The sequence below is a fragment of the Taudactylus pleione genome, unplaced genomic scaffold, assembly GCF_031769625.1.
Source record: "Taudactylus pleione unplaced genomic scaffold, aTauple2 ptg000212l, whole genome shotgun sequence".
NCBI classification, from domain to species: domain Eukaryota; kingdom Metazoa; phylum Chordata; class Amphibia; order Anura; family Myobatrachidae; genus Taudactylus; species Taudactylus pleione.
This window is the reverse complement of record NW_028284614.1, coordinates 11338058-11359696: the sequence shown is the minus strand read 5'-3', so window position 1 is coordinate 11359696 and position 21639 is coordinate 11338058. Positions and strand designations below refer to the sequence as shown.

General features: G+C 45.2%; 1 protein-coding gene across 2 annotated transcripts in view; it reads right to left on the bottom strand.

Annotated features, from left to right (window-relative positions):
• Window positions 1-438: 438 nt before the first annotated feature.
• Window positions 439-21639, bottom strand: part of TTLL1 (TTL family tubulin polyglutamylase complex subunit L1) — a 45923-nt gene continuing 24722 nt past the window's right edge. For both annotated transcript variants that reach the window (XM_088478386.1, XM_088478387.1), the window contains exons 8-10: window positions 17849-17935; window positions 9785-9948; window positions 439-755 (exon numbers count right to left, since the gene is read on the bottom strand). In XM_088478386.1, the coding sequence (XP_088334512.1) occupies window positions 626-755; window positions 9785-9948; window positions 17849-17935 (381 nt within the window). In that variant the 3' untranslated portion in view covers window positions 439-625. The remainder of the gene's footprint in view (window positions 756-9784; window positions 9949-17848; window positions 17936-21639) is intronic.

The following is a 21639-nucleotide window of genomic DNA, read 5'->3' as shown; positions in this document are numbered from 1 at the left end:
GAGGTCACCGGACCTGTGGGGACTGACATTGTCTGACCTGTGGGGACTTACGTGGCCAGGCCTGCAGACCTTATATCTGTAATGTGGGGTCTTTAAACAAAATGTTTAAAGCAAATTTGTAATTAGGCCCATTATTTATTTAAAACCAGAAATGTTTGATATAGATGTGTGCTGTACCGTGGTGTACAACCTATATAGCACAATAAGAACAATTACCATAGACATGCGTAAAATGTATTGAAATCTTAAATAACGCTGTATTTTATTATGTTCCTAAAAGTTCTATAAGTTCATTCAACCAAAACAAATCCTCTTCCTCCGTCAACGGTAGAATAATTTCCACTTGTCATATTAAAATTAGGGGTGAGCGGGTTCGGTTCTACTCTGTCCCGTTCGGATTTAAAAACCGAATCTTATTGGCTATCCAAAACTCGTGACAGCTGATAGCGAATAAGATTCGGTTTTTAAATCCGAACGGAACCGAGTAGAACCGAACCCGCTCACCCCTAATTAAAATAAAAAATAAAAAAATGTTTTGTACTTCACAGCTCAATGGTAACAAGTCCCCAGGTCTTTCTTCTCCGTTAGAATATTAAATAACCATCCATAAGGTCCCCGCCACAAGCTATTTCCATGTTGTAGGTACCGATCTCCCAGACTCTCTTGTCCGACCTCCTTTAAAACTGAAAGGCTGCCCCGGACGATTCCTCAATTCTCGATCGGTCCCATCTGCCTGAGCCGCCTCTTCATCATATCTGCAAATTAAAATAAATCCTGTCATTACACACAATGTCAACGCGAAATGCAGCAGCCATACCTTCCACACCCCAGCTGGCTGCCACTGTTTGCACATATACCGCCCCCATTTGGAAGTCAGGTTACCCCCTCCCGCCTTGCCTTAGAAACTTGCCAGTATAAATCGTCCTCTGAACCTCCCTAAGCCTCCACAACACAAGTTCTCATTCAGTCTTATACCCCTTTTCCACCAAAATTCCGGGTGTGACCCGGAGTTGAAACAGAGGGCCTGATTCAGAGCCGCTCGTAAGCGGCCGCTCGTTCGCTCTGGGCGACGTTCGCACAAATGCGCATGGGTATGGTTCACAATGTGCATGCGCAAACCAGTCATTGCGGTCGGAAATCATGCTCTCGTAAAACAGCGAGGGGCTGCTAATTTGATTGACAGAATGTACCGTTTGTGGGTGGTAACAGGGAAAGGTGCTTGAAAATGGGAGAGTGGAGATCCGAACGCAGGCGTGCCTAACGGTCAAAACGGCGTTTAATGGGAGTGCATAATTAGTAAAGGAGCGTCATCGACCACGTCACTTGGTTGTCTTTTAGCCTGAACTGCTCGCAGTGACGCAGTACGCATCTAGCGAGCGGGTCTGAATGGAGCCCTTTGTTCAGAACCCGTTGGACACCCCCCCTAATGACTAATTAGGCAAAAATATTTTTTTTAATTAGCTTAATTCCCCCTAATAATGACATTTTTGGGGTAAATATGTAAAAAGTGTTGGAAAATGGGTTTAAAGTAGCGTGATAGGTAATATGGGGTCTGTATGGATGGAACAGGTGTTTTTAGGATGGCAGGTGGCTGCAGGAGGTGTGTTTTTTTACTTTTTTTTTTTTTAAAGTGTCCTAAAATGACACAAAAATATACTTGCACTCATTTACCCCTAATTTAATTGCAGCATTTATTTTGCCCCCCCCCCAAAAAAACAAACAAACTTGCTTTCCATCATTTTTTCATTGTTAGAGAAAAAATGAGAGTTATGGTAAAACCTACCTTCGTTAACTCTCTTTCTTCGAAGTCCATATGGTCCACAGGGATACCATGGGGTGTAGGTAGTGGTTAAGGACCGAACACCAGACGGTCAAGCTTTTTAGCTCCCAGAAAGCTCTGGTCCTTCCGACTATTCCCCAACCCCTAAGCCTCAGGCAATTCAGTTCTGTAACAAGCCCAAGGCAGGAGGAGGAAAGAGAGAAGGAAGACTGGTACACAGAAGAATCACACTCACATACTAGGGAGACGGAGACTGGTGACCAGGAAACCCAACCCAGAGAAGCCAGGGGAGTCAGGGTGGGCGCCCTGTGGACCCTATGGACTTCGAAGAAAGAGAGTTAACAAAGGTAAGTTTTACCATAACTCTCATTTTCTTCTTCAGGGTCCATAGGGATCCACAGGGACACCATGGGGATGTCCCATAGCAGTATTCAAGAGTGGGGACGCTCCTGAGCTGAGAGGAGTATCCTGCATCCAAAGGAAGCATCCAGAGAGGCAAAGGTATCGAAGGCAGAGATCCAAAGTCATCTGGCCAGAGTCTGCTTGTTAGCTGGCCAGCCCCTCTTGTGGAATCCATTTAGGACATATAGGGAATCTGTTTTCTGAAGAGAACTTGTACAGTCCATGTAGATCCTGACCACATCCAAGGAGGCCTCACCTGCCGAGAGGTCTGGTGATTGGAAAGCCGGAGCTACAATTTCCTCATTAATCTGGAAATAAGAAACAACCTTGGGAAGGAAACCAGGACGAGTTTGAAGAACAGCCCTGTCCCGTTGAAAGATCAGAAATGGGAAGCGACGGGAAAGCGCCTCTAAATCTGACACCCTACGGGTGGACGCAATAGCCAGAAAATCCCTTTGGATCTCAGGAGGGATGTCTCAAGAGCCACGCCGTTAAAGACCGACGACCCAGGTCCGGATGTAGACAGGGACCCTGAGACAACAGATCCGGACGTTGAGGAAGTAGAAAAGGAGCATCTATGGAGAGGCTCTGAAGATCAGAGTACCAATGTTGTCTGGGCCAGGCTGGAGCCACCAGTAGGACAGTGCCTCCGTCTTGTTGAACCTCTGAAGGACTCGAGGAAGCAGGGACTCTGGAGGGAATAGGTACACTAGATGGAAAGTCCACTTCACTGACAAGGCATCCACGAAGGCTGCTTAGGCATCCCTTGTTCCGGACCAGTACATCAGCAGCTTGCGATTGTGTCGAGAGGCCATGAGGTCCTCCTCTAGCAGGCTCCACTTGTCCACTTGTAGTTGAAAGACTTCTGGGTGGAGAGACCAATCTCCGGCATGCACGTCGTGACGGCTGAGGAAGTCTGCTTTCCAATTTTGAAATCCCGGGATGAACACAGCCGAGATAGCCGGGAGGTGACATTCGGCCCATGTGAGAATACGTGACACTTCTGACATGGCTGACCGACTTCGAGTGCATCCCTGGTGATTGATGTAGGCCCATGCAGTGGCGTTGTCTGACTGCACCTGTACAGGCTGACCCTGAAGAATGTCCTGAGCCAGAGTGAGGGCATTGTAGATGGCTCGGAGTTCCAATACGTTGATTGGTAGGGTCATCTCAACAGATGTCCAACGGCCCTGGAAGGAGTGTTGACAGGTCACTGCGCCCCAACCCCGGAGGCTTGCATCCGTTGTCAGGAGGACCCATTCCGAGATCCGGAAGGGGCGACCTTAGGTTAGTTGTGCCGTCGGTAGCCACCAAGAGAGGGACCAACGCACCTCTGGAGAGAGCCCCATTATCTGGGATCTGATCCAGTGAGGTAACCCATTCCACCTGGAAAGGATTAGGTATTGCAGGGGCCTTGAGTGGAACTGAGCGTACTCCACCATGTCGAAGGTGGAGACCATGGATCCCAGAATTTGCATTGCTGAGTGAATTGACACTCTGCGACTGTGGAGTAATCTGCACATTCGTTGTTGCAGTGTGGAGATCTTGTCCGCTGTCAGGAAGAATCTAAAAGAGCCCCCAGGTGGACCACCTTTTGGGAAGGGCTCAGGGAGGACTTTTTCCAGTTGATTAGCCAACCATGTCTTTGCAGGAAAGCAAGTGTTACCTGTAGATGGTGGCAAAGAACCTCTGGAGAGCTTGCTAAGAGCAAGAGATCGTCCAGGTATGGGAGCAGCCAGATTCCCTGACCCCGCAGGTGGGCTGCCATGGTAGCCATAATTTCGGAAAAGACCCGTGGAGCTGTAGAAAGTCCAAAGGGCAGAGCCCGAAACTGGAAATGTTGCTATAGTACAGCAAACAGAAGTTATTGCTGGTGAGAGGGCACTATAGGTACATGTAGGTAAGCATCCTGAATGTCCAGAGATACCATATAGTCCCCAGGATCCATAGCTAGGACAATAGAGCAGAGGGTTTCCATATGAAACCTGGGCACCCTAATTAACTTGTTCAGAGATTTTAGATTGAGGATAGGGCGATAAGACCAGTTTGGTTTCTGAACCAGAAGCAGGATGGAGTAATAACCTTTCCTTTGTTGTGACAGCAGAACTGGAACTATCACCCCCGCTTGCAGCAAAACTGAATGGCTTTTTGGAGAAGGGCCTTGTTCGGATCCGAAAGAGGGTCTGCATGAAAGAATTGTTGGGGTGGCCTTCTTAGAAAAGAGATGGCATACCCGTGAGAGACCACTTCTTGCACCCAGGCGTCTGTGGTAGTCAGATGCCAGTGCTGGGCAAATTGCAGAAGTTGGCCTCCTACTCTGAAAGCTGATCTGAGTGAGGAAACTATGCCAACAACATCTTTTGTTTTTCAAATAGCGGGCGTTTTGGTTTGGGGACAGGCTCATCATCTGTTATCTGGAGGACAGATTTGACCTCTTGCACTAAAGCCGGTATATTGATTCTAGACTGAAGTTCTTCCTCCCCAGGAGGGAGACTCAGTATTAGAAAGACCAGCAGTGTCTGCCTCTTCAGATGACAGTTCAGAATCTGAGAGTTGCGTAGACTGTGAAGAGAACACAGGACGCTTAGCAGTTTTACTAGGTAGGGGCTTCTCACCTTGCAACATAATTTGAAAGGCTGTAGGAGGTAGCCGCCAGACTCTGTACTGAAGAAAAGAACATATCTACCCACGGAGGGGGCAGAGGAGGTACCTGTATTGCTTGTACCTGTTGTGGCAACCCCGTAGGGGAAATTACTGCCGGGACTGCTAGGCGGTCTGCAATATTAGTGAGCTCCTGACACAGGAAGGCTCAGGGGGGCTCTTGGGCAGGGTCTGGAGGGACTGACCTGGTGAAGTATAACACTTTGCATAAAGTCCGTTCTGAATTAAATCCTCCTCAGATAAACCTGCTGTACAGGCTCTGCATGATAGTAGTATAGGTGCAGCTGCTTGCTTGCTACTCTTGCCCTTGCTAGACATAGCTGTGGAGTAGTATAGCACACAGTATGGCACGGAGCAATATGCAACCACCAAATATGTGACAATAATCACCAAACACAAGTGGGTATGCACTATAGTGATTCTACCTATGGTTTAGATAAACTGCAGGAGAGCACAGCTCAGATATGGCACTGAGCGGAGTGCAATTGCACAGTATGTGTCAACCTTCACAAATACAAGTAAATGTGAAGTGCCGTAATTTTTGACCCTTATACACAGGTATATCAGGGCTATAAGGAAAAAACAGGGAAAGATATAAGCTGACAGTATATGGAAAACAGACAGACAGAGGCCCTGATTCAGAGCCGGACGCTCTGACAGAGCGCTCGCTCTGAATCAGGGCCGTCCCTGTTACTGTTTGGAGCGGCCTCCTGGCCGCTCGCATAGCTGTGGGTGACCACCCACAGCTATAGTGAGCGGCCAAAATGATGGTCGCGATGGTCAAGACCATCGCGGCCATCGGGCTTGCGACGAGACCCTTGCGGTAGGGTCTCGCTGCCGCAAGCCCTGGAGTGCTTTTGGCTCTATCAGAGCCAAAAGCACTCCCACTGACATCACTAGTGATGTCAGTGGGGCCGGCCCCAGACGGTAGGTGTTCCCATGGGAACGCCTCCGTCTGGGCAGCCACTCCCCCGACACGCCCACCAAAGGGGGCGTGCTGTCAATCACTATCGACAGCACGCCCCCTTTGGTGCGAGACCCATAACGACGGCTTGACCATTTTTATTCGGGTCTCGCGAGCCGCCTCCGTCGTGCGCATGCGCACTTGGGCAACAATCTGGTCTGAATCAGGCCCAGAGCGCGCTAGCATAAGTCACATACAATGCAGAAATAATATGACTTTAAAGGGCACTACATTCAGCTACACAGACCCAGTGGTACAGAGACCCAGTGGCTGGTAGGCTACAGCGCTACATAACTTGACTCCAGGGAGAGGTATGTAAGGGGACCGGACCCAGCATTTCCCAGAGAGAGAGGTGGCTGTGTATTAGAGAAAATGGCAGCCGGAGATCTCTGAGGGGGTGGGTTCTGAGAAGAGCAGCTCTGAGCGGCGAGACCGCGGTGGAATGGCGCCTAGAGCTGGGGGGAGGGGTCGCTGAAAGGGAATGGCTGACCTCCCCATGCCGATTTTTAACCCCCGGGGCGCTGGATTACCAGTCCAGATGGTGTCCCAGGTGGTCTAGTGAATCCCCCAGCCAGTTCTGGGCGTTCACACTCAGCACCTCCGGTCTGTCCCCTGAGACCGGAGGTAAGACTGCTAAACTGCGGGTTACCGTGAGTGGTAACCCGCCTTACCTGTCCCCTGAAGTCCGCGTTGCAGTCTGGGGTCCTCCCGTGGAGCTGTCTAGCAAGGTCCCCGGGAGACTCTGCCGAAAGTACTGAAGCCGTGGCTGGTGTTGCGGCTGCGCTGGGGTGATGGAACGACAGCACAGACGTCCTAAGGACAGTCTGATGCTGCGCGCTCAGTGTAAGAATAATAAATAAATCATAAAAAGAAAGCTTTGGGCGGCATAAGGCAGCCCACTATCTAAAAAGATGACCGACTCCTGCCGAACACCAGCAAAAACTGAATTGCCTCAGGCTTAGGGGTGGGATATAGGGGAAGGTTGGAGCATTCTGGGAGCTAAATAGCTTGACTGTGTGGTGGCCTGCGTGGGCGCCCAAATGGCACTTTTCGCGATTGTGCCCAACACTTTGGTCAGGGGTAGCCGTTTTACGCGGCTAAACCCGACCTATATGGGCGCAATCAGAGGCATCAATTGAATAGCGCCACCCGATCTCCTGTCACTTTAGACGGGTGATCGATTGAATACTGGCCATAGTTTACCTTTATTTGGGGTACAGGCAGATTTTCCCACTTTTTGCCACTAACGCCAACAATTTTTTTATTTTTTGGAAGAATGCCGCATCGCGTCTTTTACAATAGGATTGTGGGAAAAATGGCAGACGCGAAAGAGGCGAAAAGTGACACATTCAGATGGGATGAACAGTGAGCAAAATTTTCGCATGCGAAAATGTAACGTTTTTGCGTCTAATTTGATACGGCCCATTGTATCAGATAGACTAAGTGCAGTGTATATATTAATATTGCATTTGCCTATAATGTGAAATGAAATCTGTCATATCTAAGACAACTCAGATATGACGACAGACTAAATTGACTATTCAAAGCTTAAGAAAAATTCTGTCTCAGTTTCCCAAGAATACGGAGGGCAGGGAAATCCATTTATTACCTACTAAGAAGATCTCTGTCCCCCGTTGGCCAGGCCCATCACCACTACTGTGATTCTTGCTGGTTTGCAGTGTTATAATGTAGAGTTGGGGGCTGACAGTGTCAGCGATTAGCATATTAGCCGGACAGATTAGCATTGTAAACAGCCCGATTAACAATCTAATCACCCAACGTACTGGAGCCTCACCCTGTATCTGTGGGGTTGGGAAAGGTTCACAATGTTGCCTTGGTGAAATGTCTCAAGCCAATTGAGAAAGATTTAATTGCTGTGCACTGGAGCATATATCTTTATGGATGAAAGATTACAATTCTTATGTATGATCCTTGGCTAGTGAATGAAGGATTCAGTAGATTGCAGTACGAAAATACATGAATTAATATTTATTAACAGTTTAAGCTACACCGAAATTAAGCAATAATCAGAGAGCAATTGTATGTATTTAATTAATGAGCTTTGACTACAATCTTAAACATAATATTTAATTTTTGTTTTTAAGTTTTTATTGTTAAACATTAAATCACAAGTAAAGGGAACAGGCATATACCCTGTCACCTCGGTCCACCCCCTCCTGTCCCCGATGTACTACTTAGCTTGTTCCATCCCCGGCGCAGAGTGCTCCTCTGCCCTCACCGGCTGGTCTGTCCCGTCACTGGGAGCAGTTGGGGGCGCGTGCCTTGGCTCCCACTGCGCGTGTCGGAGAAGGGGGACAGACCTTAGCTAATTATAATATATATTAATCAATTTTGCTAACTTACTAGAAGGGATTTTAGGGGTTAACAGAATGTATGTGAGATGACCATACCTGACGGGTTCATAGTGACATGGCTATAGAACAATGAGTATATATTGTATAATTTGCCCACCATGGGCCAATATAGGGTTGGCGCAAGTCTATTTTTGTCCACTGAAAAATTTACTTTTGTGAAATTGGCCGCACTGCGCACAACATGCGTTCATATTTTTAGTGGAGGGTATCTTGTGCCATGTGTTGGAAAGGCGGGTCAAGGACGACCACGTGCCACGCCTTTAGAGATGTGCCAAGTTTGACTTCGATGTATCTGTAAGTTCCGCTTGTTAGGAGGTATATATTTGAGCACCCATATACTTGCTGCAAGCTGATGATGAGGACGGCGGAAGCTTTGTTTTTGTATGTATTTGAAATCTATTGTGATATATACAACACAAAATACAGCCTTACGGTATGAAACTACACATTCCAATGGACCTTGGCTGACAGTGCATTCTGGTGTCTGTACAGGGGAGGTTTAAGAGAGGAGCCCGTGTACAGACTCCATGCGGACCCCTCCACTCTTCTAGTGCAGTAGTTGAGAGTAGACCCTGGCATCTACCATGCATTGTAGCCCGATGCACTAAACAACTGTCTTACTAAATTATTACCCCAACTCCTGGCAGGGGATGGTTTTCCACAGTAGGGAGGCTCACACTCATTTCCCAGCCCTGAGATAGAAGCCCTGAGCTGGCCATGCCGAGGCTGGATCGCGCTATGACACTGGGATGTCATGCTGCAGGTCATCCTGTTACAGTATAGCCTTGTGCCGGAAGCAACTTTTTCAAAGTGCTAATTGCTGGTGTAAGTTTACATTTTGTGGGGTGGCTACAGATTGCTTTTAGATGTCAAGTGGACAATGATGACGGACTGAAAACACGCCCAAATAATAGGACGCGGCGTGGCTTTGCTAAAATGGGGCTCTGATTGGGTGGCTCGTCAGTATGTATGCGAGCGTTTAGGTGGTGCTTTTTGGTGAACTTTTTTTTTTTTTTTTCAAATGCTGGGACAATTAAAAATAACATTTTTGTACCTCCCTATCCAAACTTCCTGGGTCCACCTATTCCTGTCATTTTCTATCTCAGAGGTCACAGGTGTGATTAAGGGACAATGGGCACAGCAGAGAATACTGCATCCTGTTCTATCTGTTGGCGCAAAAACTACTGAACCGATTTTCATGAATACTGCATCCCTTTGTAGTGGGAACTCCTAGAAATAACCCGCACTTTGTTTCCTCCTGATCCGTCAAGTTAAAGCTGAACAATAAACAAAAACAAAATTTATTGACATCATCAATGCAAGAGATAAGTGCACCACCACTCGCATGGCCGGTAAGGGTGTGGGGGGGGGGGGAGGTGCTTTGGGCCCGCGGTCACTTGAATAGCATAGGGTACAGAGCAGTCTACGCACAGGGCTCACAGTGACATTGGTGTGAGTGGTGGGTAAAGGCGCTGCTGCCACCAGTCTGTATAGCACTGCCGGTCAAGTGGGCCACTCCAGTGCCAGGGCCCCTATGCAAAGCAATACAACTATAACACCTCAAAATTGTTTTAAAAAAAGTTGGAACAAGTCAGGACTTACAAGATTTCGTAGTTTCCGAGAGCTTCTTTGGGTGGGACCTTATTACACTTGCAGTCTGGAATCTCCCCGTTGGGAACGACTATATTCAGAGTATCATTAATGAGGTTGTATTTCAGAATGCGATCGTTAGCCGTGCTTGAAGTAAGAGAAGGAGAAGCGTTAACCTGTCAAATATAAAGTGCAAACTGTCTTTATTGAACGCGTTGGTCCATTAACAAGTAATGAAATGAATATCTACTTGACAGAGCAAATGTAGTCTTATGGGATAGATCATAAATGGATTGTTTGTAATGTGCTGTGCAAAAATAAACATGGCTGAACACAATACCTCCCAACAGTCCTTCCTTTAGACCTGAGGAGACCGTTCCGCAGATCAGGACTTTTGTCCCGTTTCCAGGACAGCTGAGAGGAGTTTCCCAATGACGGATGGCGTTTCAATGGCGTGCGTACTAACGGCAGGTGTGTGTAGCCGGTATGAAATACCGCCGGATGTTGGAACACCGGCAGTGAAGATCCCGACAGGTAAGTATTTTCTATATTCACCAACCTAACCCCCCCCAGCCCTGACCCTCCCTTAGGGGTGCCTAACCCTAACCCCCCCCAAGTGCCAACCCCCCCTGTAAGTGCCTAAACCTAACCCCCCCCTTCCCCGCAGACTAAACCTAAGTCTCCCGGGGGTGGCTAGCCTTAACCTCCCCCCGGGGGTGCCTAACCCTAATCTCCCCCTGGGAGTGCCTAACGCTAACCCCCCCCTTCCCCTAGCTTAACCCTAACGCGGGGGGGGGGGGTCTAACTCCCCAGGAGCCCCTAACTTAAGCCCCCAGCAGCTGTCTGCGCCCGGCTTACCTTCGATCGGGGTACCGGGTGTCGGGCTGCCGGCGCAGGTAAAATGACAGTCGTCGGGATTTCGACGCCTGTCATTAGACCCGTGCCGGGATTAGACAGTCCTGACTGCATCCCGTTTTTATAGGAGGGGAGCTGGTTGCTGGCGTTTTGGATGGGCTTGACATTACCCCCTCAGATGGATTCAGCACGACCAAGCCTGATGTAGCCCCTCCCTCACATAGCATCACCATGTTTCCCTCTTGTGCAGGATACACATACTGTCCTATTTTCCAACTAGAAAAAACAGATGCGACGGACGAGATATCGCGTAGTCCGACCAACACATGATTTGATAAATGACTGCGTTTCTCTAACCACTTCCCCGCCACCACCCCCCAAACGCTCACAGCCTGTCACTCACTCTGCGATGGCTTCCATTTTGCTTCAGTGATCGCAATGCTAACTCACGCACGCACACTGCGCTGCATACGCAGTATGCACAATCGATCGATCCGTGTCCGCTGTTGCAGCTGCCATCATTGCTGAATTATGCCCAGCTTTACAATATATATTTTTCCAAACAGTGCCTCTATTTTCATAACAACTGAATTTATTATGTATATTATATTCCTATACCTGCACTTGTCACTTGCTCAATAACCATCGATAAAGAAAACAAAACAGTTTAACTATTCTGAAGTGCGCAATAGTGTCCCCCCCCTGCAGACATATCTGTCCATCGGCAGGTGTGTACGGCCGATCGGCAAACACACACAGCGGCAGCCGCAAGGAGGGGGCGGGACACGCCCCCGAACCGCCCACCGGGTCCCGCCCCCCAGCCGCCGGGACCCGAGGGCACAAGCAGATGATGGCCGTTCAGTGTGTATGACCATCATCTGCAGATATATCTGTCAGGTGTGTACCCACCCTTCCCCTTTAAACTAACAATGCCATGTAGTAAAACACAAATAAAGAGGAAAAAATCATGGGCCAAATCTTATATTTAAAATGTATTGGTCTGGGGAGGGGAGGGACATAGGTAGCCCATCCTTTTTCTTTTTATTAATATTTGAACAGGGTGGTACACAGCTCTGAACGAAAACTTTTTATAATTTTTTTCTGTGTAATTTCTTTATTTTTGCTCAAATGTATTGTTTGTTTTTCAATATGTTGGTTATTGGATGATTACTTCTTTTGAGCTAATATGTCCATATTGTAAGATATTTCAAAATGATCCACTGTAACCATTTTATACTGATTTATGATAGTTGATTGTATTCCGCTCTGAGAGGTCCAGACGTTATTTCTACAAATAAGTGTGATTTAATATGTCTAACCAACTCTGTATAGCCATGTTCATCCTTGATTGTATTTTTGATGTTCAACGTTTTGAATGGCAATAAAAACTTTTTTTTGAAAAATGTATTGGACTATCTGTCCGGTTATGCATTCAGACAAACCTGCACCCATTGGGATGAAACCAACACGTGGTGGTCCAGTTGCATCTTGGACAGGTTTTAGAGGGTGAGGGTCCCGGTCAGACCTCCAGTTGTTGTACACTGGGCAGAACTTTGGCCTGGGGAGCTTGTTCTGAGCCTTCCACTGGATGGATTCCGATGAAAACTTCACAGTGGGGTGGCAATTGGTCTGGGATGCCTAATGGAATGGTTGGGGTCCCGGTCGGACCTCACGGCGGTGTACGCCAGGCAGAATTCTGATCCCGAGAAAGCCAGTTCTGGGCCTTCCACTGGATGGATTTGGACTACATCTCATAATAAAACTTAATAACTTGAAGATTTAAACCTGGGCAACGCCGGGTACTTCAGCTAGTTTAAAATAGTTTACACTATGAGACATTTCAGTAACACTTGCTGTTATTAAATTGTATTACACATAGAAACAACTTGCGTTTGTAATCATTGCATAAGTAATTGGCTAAGGAAATTGTGAGGACAGAGAAGGACTTTGAACATTCTGGAGTGTCTATGGGGAACTACAGGAAGGATAAAACAATGCTTTAGTTTAACAACAAAATAAATCATAGACTCAACATTCAAGACCCTATTGTTGTAAAATGCTACTGTGTTCTATGCTGCTAGATAAGGAACAGTGTCCAATGCGATACACAAATAACAGGGGACAGTATTGTTCTGCTCATGTGTTGATTTGGAATCTCTGTCCCTGCAGATCCACTGTGCGTCTACCAGAGCCCTATAAAGCAGTCAGTCTCGTCTCCATTCAATAAGCCTGACACAGACTCTGATTAATATAAGCCAATTAGTAACAGCACATTTACCTAATTTACATTATAGTAGAAAATAACACATTACTGAGGCTTAAGCTGGGTACACACTGCACAGATAGATCTGCAGATGATGGTTGTACATACACACTGAACAACCATCACCTGTGTCCTGTGTGTTGGAGAAGGGAAGGGTCCCGCTGGCAGGGGGCGTGCCGCGCCCCCCTCACCATGGCCGCCGCTGCAAATGTACGGGTGGTCGGCTGACCGCCCGTACACACAGCACGATGCCCCAATATGCAGATATATTGGGCATCGGCTGAATGACGTCATTCACACACATCGCTGGTACACACTGGTCAACGCACACAAGATATATTGGCCGATCACTGGATTGGCCAATATATCTGCCAGTGTATACCCAGCATAAGAGGCCTATTTATCAAGCAATTCTGCCCTTAAAGTAAACAGAAATGGCTGTTTCCGCATGTTCAAAGGCAGAATTAAGTGTCGCTGGTATGTAATAAGATAAAAAGCAGGAGATATTGAAGGTAGCTCCAGCTTTTATGCTGCCAAACCTTGCAGCCGCCATCGCCTTCAATTCCAATGGGGATGATATTTAACAGGATCTCAGATGCATTTCGACTAAAACAACCTAAGGAAGTTTGTGAATACTAAATCGGGGAAAACAAAAAAGTTATGGGACAAACAAACGAACGAACGAACGAACAACCATAAAACACTGAAACCATATGTTTAAGCTCTTTTAGGAGAAAAGTGATGGCAGGTCCAAGCAAGCGTGCAGTGGTATATTAGATCCAATGCGACCTAGCTGTCCCTACCTTTGTCTGTAGCTTCTAATGCTGGCAGCGTGTTATGCTGTCTGCACTACACAGGAAGCCGCACGAGGTATAAGTGGGGTAGCGGTGGTTGTGAGCAGCGGCACAGGATGACGTCAGCGGATCGTGGAGATCATCAAGTTGTAGTCCAGTAATGCTTCACTGTTCTTCCTCCACGCTAACCCTGGGGTCCAACGCGTTTCGTACCTGCCTAGGTACTTTTTCAAGGATAGTTTCCTTCTCTCTGGATACTTCCTTTTATAGGGAAAACTTTATTAAGCAATAATGAAAAAACGGAAGTTGTCATCATAAAAATGGCCGAAAAGAGCAGTAAGCACATGGGCCAATGTTAAAACATATGGTTTCAAAACAGTAAAATAAAAAAATATAAAAAGTAAATAAATAAAATATAAACAAATAGGACTACATTGAAGACTAACATGAAACATATAACTAAAGAATAAAGGTGAAAAAGGGGGAATATTTTTATAATTAAAATATTTTATGGTTTCAGTGTTTTATGGTTGTTCCTTCTTACTCCAGATCAAATAAGTGTCCTCAGAAAAGGCTTGAAGTTCGCACCTCATTCAACTGTCAATAAATGTGACCTATATATCGCACACAGAAATTCATTCGCAAGTTATGTATAAAAAAGTATTTTGTAAAAGATCCGGTTACAAGACAGGCAACTCTTCAAAGTAGAGAATATCAACATACCTCCTTCAAACCCTCATCTACATTCTATCCCTCCCATATTAAAGGAGCGCATATTGAAACCTTTCAAAAATTGGTGGAAAAAGAAATTAGTGATTTGTCGGAGAGAAATAAACTGTCATACAATTTCACTATCCAAGAAGAAAAATCCTTAGAAGAATTAAAAAAGGACAAAACAATTGTAATTAAACCGGCGGATAAGGGTGGAGGAGTAGTCATTCTTGATAGAGAAAAATATGAACAAGAAACAGAAAATCTTCTGTCAGACAGAGAAACATATCAAAAACTAATAAGTGATCCAACAGCAAAGTTCCAAAAACAGTTGACTGAAAATCTAGAAGACGGTCTCGAATTTGGAATTATTAATAAAAAGGAATTTGATTTCTTGAACATAAAAGCCCCAAAGATCCCGACCCTGTACCATTTACCGAAGATTCATAAGGACGAAGTTAACCCACCGGGACGACCAATAGTGTCTGGGATAGGTTCAATCACCTCAAATCTTTCTAAATACATTGACTTTTTCTTGCAGCCAATTGTAGAAAAACAAAAAAGTTATCTTCAAGATACCATGCATTTGTTACAAGTTATTGAAGAAATAGAATGGAAAGAAGACTATTTTCTTTATACTAGTGACGTCAAATCACTTTACACGTGCATAGGACACCAAGATGGCTGCGAAGCCTCAAGACACTATTTATCAACACAAATAGATATTAAAACCAGTCAAATTAACTTTATCATGGAAAACATAAATTTTATTTTTGGTATAATGGTGGTTTTTACTTGCAGACAAGAGGAACGGCCATGGGGACATCTTTCGCCCCCAGTTACGTGAATTTGTTTGTAGCGTACTGGGAGGACGAGAAAATTTTGAAAAACAATATATACCGAAAAAATTTAATTCGATGGTATAGGTATATAGATGACCTCTTCTTCATCTGGATGGGAAAGGATGAAGAATTACAAGAGTTCATTGCCTACATTAATAAGAAAACACTAAACCTTGAATTCACCACTACCTATAGTAAAGAAATGGTCATATATCTTGACCTGGAAATCTTTATAAAAGATAATAACATTCGAACCAGATGCCATACTAAAAAAGTGAACGGAAACAATATGCTACATTATAGCAGTAATCATCACCGCAATTGGATCCACAACATCCCTGGCGGTCAATTACGTAGGATTAGACGAAACTGCACTGAAGAAAACACTTTTTTAGAACAGAGTGAAATATTGAAAGAAAAATTTATACAGAAGGGATACAAAGAAACTTTCTTACAAAAAGAAATAACGAAAGTAAACTTAATCGGCATGAACTGATTCAATATAAAGCAAAACCAAATGATGTTGAAACAAATAAATTCACTACTAGTTTTATTACCCAATTTAGTACAGATCACAAAAAAGTCAAACAGATTTTAGAAAAATACTGGCACATTCTTTTATTAGATAAAGATCTTAACACGCATATTCCCCTTAAACCCAAATTAATCTACAGACGAGCAAAAACTCTTAAAGAGGAACTAACCAATAGTTATATTACAGTGGAAGAACAAGAACAAAGGACTAATAAAACACCAGGTTTGCATTGTATACAAAAATGAAAGGGGTGTAAAAAACAAAAAACAGATACAAGACCAATCACCAAATTTATCTCAAACCAAGACAAGAAAGAGTACCGAATCAAAAATCAATTGACATGTAACACAGAAGGTATGATTTATCTTTTACAATGCCCATGTGTGTACCAATATGTAGGGCAAACTAAAAGACAACAAAAAATCCGAGTATCTGAACATATATTCAATATAAAAAAAAAGGATTAAAAACTCATAGTGTGTCTCAACATTTTCTGGAGAAACATAATCAAGATCCGCCTGGCCTTAAATTCGTCGGTATACAAAACATTGCCCCCCCATTGGAGAGGAGGAAATATAGTAGACATACTAAAAAGAAATTAAACCAAATGGATTTATTTATTAAAAACTTTACAGCCATTAGGACTTAATGTAGATATTGAACTTAATGTATTTTTCTAAAAATATTTTTATAAAAAAAATATACCCCCTTTTTCACCTTTATTCTTTAGTTATATGTTTCATGTTTGTCTTCAATGTTGTCCTATTTGTTTATATTTTATTTATTTTTTACTGTTTTTGAAACCATATGTTTTAACATTGGCCCATGTGCTTACCGCTCTTTACGGCCATTTTTATGATGACCACTTCTGTTTTTTTATTATTGCTTAATAAAGTTTTCCCTATAAAAGGAAGTATTCAGAGAGACGGAAACTATCCTTGAAAAAGTACCTAGGCAGTTACGAAACGCGTTGGACCCCAGGGTTAGCGTGGAGGAAGAACAGTGAAGCATTACTGGATTACAACTTGACAATCTCCACGATCCGCTGACGTCATCCTGTGCCGCTGCTCACAACCACCGCTACCCCACTTATACCTCGTGCGGCTTCCTGTGTAGTGCAGACAGCATAACACGCTGCCAGGACTAGAAGCTACAGACAAAGGTAGGGACAGCTAGGTCGCATTGGATCTAATATACCACTGCACGCTTGCTTGGACCTGCCATCAATTTTCTCCTAAAAGAGCTTAAACATATGGTTTCAGTGTTTTATGGTTGTTCGTTCATTCGTTTGTTTGTCAGATAACTTTTTTGTTTTCCCAAGCGCTCATTTTCCCTTTCCATACTTGATGTTTTTTTAACTGAGCAGCTATATAGACATATCTAGCGCAGTTCATTTACTTTTATTCTTAACCTAAGGAAGTTATTTAGAAGTCAGCCAATACAGACAGGCAAAATCTGCCTCCTCTTTGTTACAAAATGCGCATTATTCTGCAGAGTTTCCACAGTTTTGTGTGATTACCTTGGCAACCACAGACATATATCATATGATGTAGTGAGCAGAGAGGCTTTGGAACATCCCTCTGAGCTCTGTTTCCACTGTGATAGCCTACCCCTTCTTCTCATCCCCTCTACCTTCACATATCATGCTGATAGCTATGAGCCCGTATCTGCGTAGCAGACGGATTGCATATATAGCATTCAATGAAGCCGAGGCAGAGTGCGCACTACACCAGGTTGCGCATTTCCAGTATACAAGCGTCTGATAACGCGGAGCCGTGCAGACCAGTAATGATGTGCTTGGTCAGAGTCGTATTCTTTTCAACTGATTTAGGCAGGTAGTGATAAACGTTACTTGTTGCCAAGTAGGCGCATATACACAATGCTATGTGCGGATATACGCTGTTTTTGCAAACACTTTTACTATATGTACTGTGCTTCCATTTTGGGACCAACCCAGCACCAGCCGCTACATACTCACAAGATTTTATACTATGAACATACAGTTTTCATGTGTACATCGCGCAAAAACTCTGCATCAGTTTATTATACAACCCCAAATCCCAGCAGATCACTCACCTCAATGAGCCATGGCTTCAGCCTGTCATCAATGATGATGTCATAACCGTAACACTCGAAGCAATGTTTGTCATTATTCATCACTGGCTGAAGACAAGAAAGGCAGTGTGTAAAGAGTCTACTATAGAACAAACACCTGCAGAAATAAAACTGTAGAAAGAGAACTTCATGGGAAAAAAAGTTGTCTTCCTCAGCTAATAATACTTATGGGGTACTATGCCCAGGCCCTAAACGCATCTGGAGCTGCCTACACACCGTTCAATGGAGGCTGTTTGGCTTTGCAGGTGTGATATATATGGCACTAACAGTCAGTGAAATTGGTAGTTAGCACGGTGCACAGAAAAAAGAAAATTGCCCTCCAGCACACTGCAGATAAATCAAAAATACTTGAATCCTACATGATAATAGAAATTCAGAGGTATTGGTTTACATACATTTGCAAATATATGAATAAGCGCTGGGCCGTCGTCAAGGCTCCTCTATACCAGCGTCCCTAAAATTAAGGGGTTCACGTCCGAGAAGCAAGGCACCCCAAAAAATTCCAGCCAAGGACCACCCCCAGGGCATCACACGAAAAGGGGAAAAAAGGTGATAGTGAAGTGTTAAAGGATAGGTGTGTAAAGATAAATCAATAAGTGTTAATGAGATGTAAAAGAATTAAAATGACATAAATAATACACAAACGCATAGAAAAGTGAAAAAATTTTTTTTCGCTTTTCTATGCGTTTGTGTATTATTTATGTAATTTGCTTCTCGAACGTGAACCCCTTAATTTTAGGGACGCTGGTATAGAGGAGCCTTGACGACGGCCCAGCGCTTATTCATATATTTGCAAATGTATGTAAACCAATACCTCTGAATTTCTATTATCATGTAGGATTCAAGTATTTTTGATTTATCTGCAGTGTGCTGGAGGGCAATTTTCTTTTTTCTGTGTTCAGTGTAAACCCCGCCCTTTACAAGCACCTGTAGTATATTAAGCTGATTGAGCAACTACCATATTTTTTGCTTGTAGTTAGCACAGTGGCAATACCCATAATAGCACGACCGTAAGGGGTTACCTGGTATGCGCTGCACAATTAAATCAGTTGCATATTTGATCATACCCTAATATAAAATCGTATACAGCATTCTACAGGAAACGGGTACAAAATGCGCCAGTTGCATGTAGTTCCTTCGCTATTGCCATGTGCTGTGTTGACATGACAGCCATTTACGGTTTCTCATTTTTTCGTGGTTCCCAATTCTACAGATGGCGCCACTGCCTGCAGGACTCACAAAGCTCTGCCGGTCGGAAGATGCGCCCACAGCACTTATACAGCGAGAGCACTACGCGACACCAATCAGTTATACCCCCTTTGTGCTTTCTCCAGGTAGAGTAGCTACAATAGAAGAAGTCTGAGGAAACGCCCCCCCCACTAGGCTCAGACTGGCTACTGTAGCTCTATTAATGGGGCTCATGGCACATTCATCCCCACCAGCAGGCATGGTACGGCCCCACTAGGCTCAGACTATCTACTGTAGCTCTGTTAATGGGGCTCATGGCTCATTCATCCCCACCAGCAGGCACGGTACGGCCCCTACTAGGCTTAGACTGGCTACTGCAGTTCCATTGTTGGGCCCCATACTTCATTCTTCCTCACTAGCATGCATGGTACGTCCCCACTAGGCTCATACTGGCTACTGTAGCTCTAAGAATGCCTTATTCTGCCCCGCTAACATGCCTGGTACAAGGCAATCATGGGAAATACTGCACTGTCCCCAAATGTCTCACAACCAGTCAAAGCCATCTACCTTATGGCATTTTGTTGGCTTCACCAGGTCTGGTAGAGGAGAAAGCCGATGGCAGACATCATTATAATATCACACTGCAAAGGATATAAGCAGATCTGGCGAGTTATGTCGGCCACCTTTGTGCTGCCATATTTTGCACCTGTAGGCCCTGTATAAGCCACCAGTGACATCATATCACTGTCTATAATACATATTCACTAACCTCCCCACATTACTGTGCATTTAGGGGTATATACAGAGTGGGGTGTACGCGCGTTTTGCTGAGTTTATCTCGCTGGTCCCGCACTACACTTGTTCCGGAATTGAGCTTACACAAGTACAGGCGATGCGTAATGGACCGTATTAAAGTCACATCTCCGCTGGCAAATGAAGGGGGGTAACTGGGCTGTGCCAACGGAATTGCGGACGATGTACAAGTACGCAATGGCTGGATGCATAAGTACGCCTGCTTTCAGACGTATCTGTTGCACCTAGTAAGTTTAGGGCTGTAGTGCGCAGTGATAATGACGACAGGTATCATACCAAGCGTATGCGTAGGGGCGGCCTGATGGCAAAGATGCGTTCAACTCCAACCTACAGACCGGGGGAATTTGCGCATTTATTTCCATGCCCGCAATGTGGGAACAATTAGGGCCAACTTTCCCTCATCGCCCCATCAGGCCCTTATTGGATCAACTGCACAGAATAGATTTCATTTTCAACCATCTGTACAATTAGGTTTGGAGGTGAGCAAAGGGTTTTAGAGGAAGAGAAGTAACAGATCCACAGATAGTCTCTGCGCGGGGCTCATCAAGCTGTCCTGAACGGACCTTCAAAGGGCTTCTCATGTAATGACTGCAATGTGATCCCTGATATTACTCTGCCGAGACTATAAACCACGTCACAAGCTGCTGTGACTCAGCCCAGTAATGGGTCCGTCCAGCAGCCAGACCGATAAGCGCTGACATAGACTTTAATCGCTCACCTGTAACGCGTTAAAGGAATATTTTCAATGATCTGTCATTAACCAGGCGTCTCAGCGGAGAGGACACCGCTTAGCAGCTCCAGCGACTGGCTGAGAATAACGCAGGGACTTTATAATAAGTAGACTTGAGATCCTTAGATTGTACTAGACGTCTCCGACCTTAAGTGGTGCCAACTTTTTTTTTCTTTTAACATAAATCTGCCAGACAAGGATTGTGGTTAACACACTAGACTAAGAAATTCAAATTTGGGGTTTCTAACCAAATAAAGGCCCCTGGGGACTCGGGAAAGTTTTACTTTCCATCTGCAGCTTGGGAACGGCTGTTTAACCCTCGGCGCTGAGAATCGTGGCGTGCCTGGCAGAATAGCCAGAACTAGAAGCTCAGTCTTATGTCTGGAGAATGGGGCTTGATTCACGACGGATCGCAATTCCAACTAGCGCATGCAGATCGGCCGATGGTGCGTACTGCGCATGCGTGAGTTAGCATGGCGATCGCACTGCGATCACTTACGCAGATACGAAGCCATCGCAGAGTGAGTGACGGGAGGTCAGCATTTGGGGGTGGTGGGAGACATGCAGGCGTGCCTGTACGCTTTGGATGCCGTTACTTGGGCGTGCATAAAATTAGCCACTGCGACGGCATACGCAGCTTGTGTACTCACTGCGTGCGACGGGGTTAGCGATTTCTGAGTAAGGTCAGACCTGCCGTAATTGGGCCGATGTTACCAATGTATACACAGGATTGCCAGTTATTACGGATGTCAGATAGCGGTAGCGGGCATCTCTATGCTGGCTGTGCGAAAGCTTTGCGATTGCAGTCATTAGTATATTTTTGCGGCAGACCTGCGTGCGTAATCGCAGCTGCCATCGCAGTAGCGCAGAGGAAGAGGAGAACATGTCTCCTCTTCCTCTGCAGCCTGGGCCCCTGTCCAGTCCTGGGCCCGGATACTTTGCGCCCTGTGTATAGATATATGTCACATGACACTATGTAAGCTCCACCCATTCATAACTAAAGGGGGTCTACCACATTGGA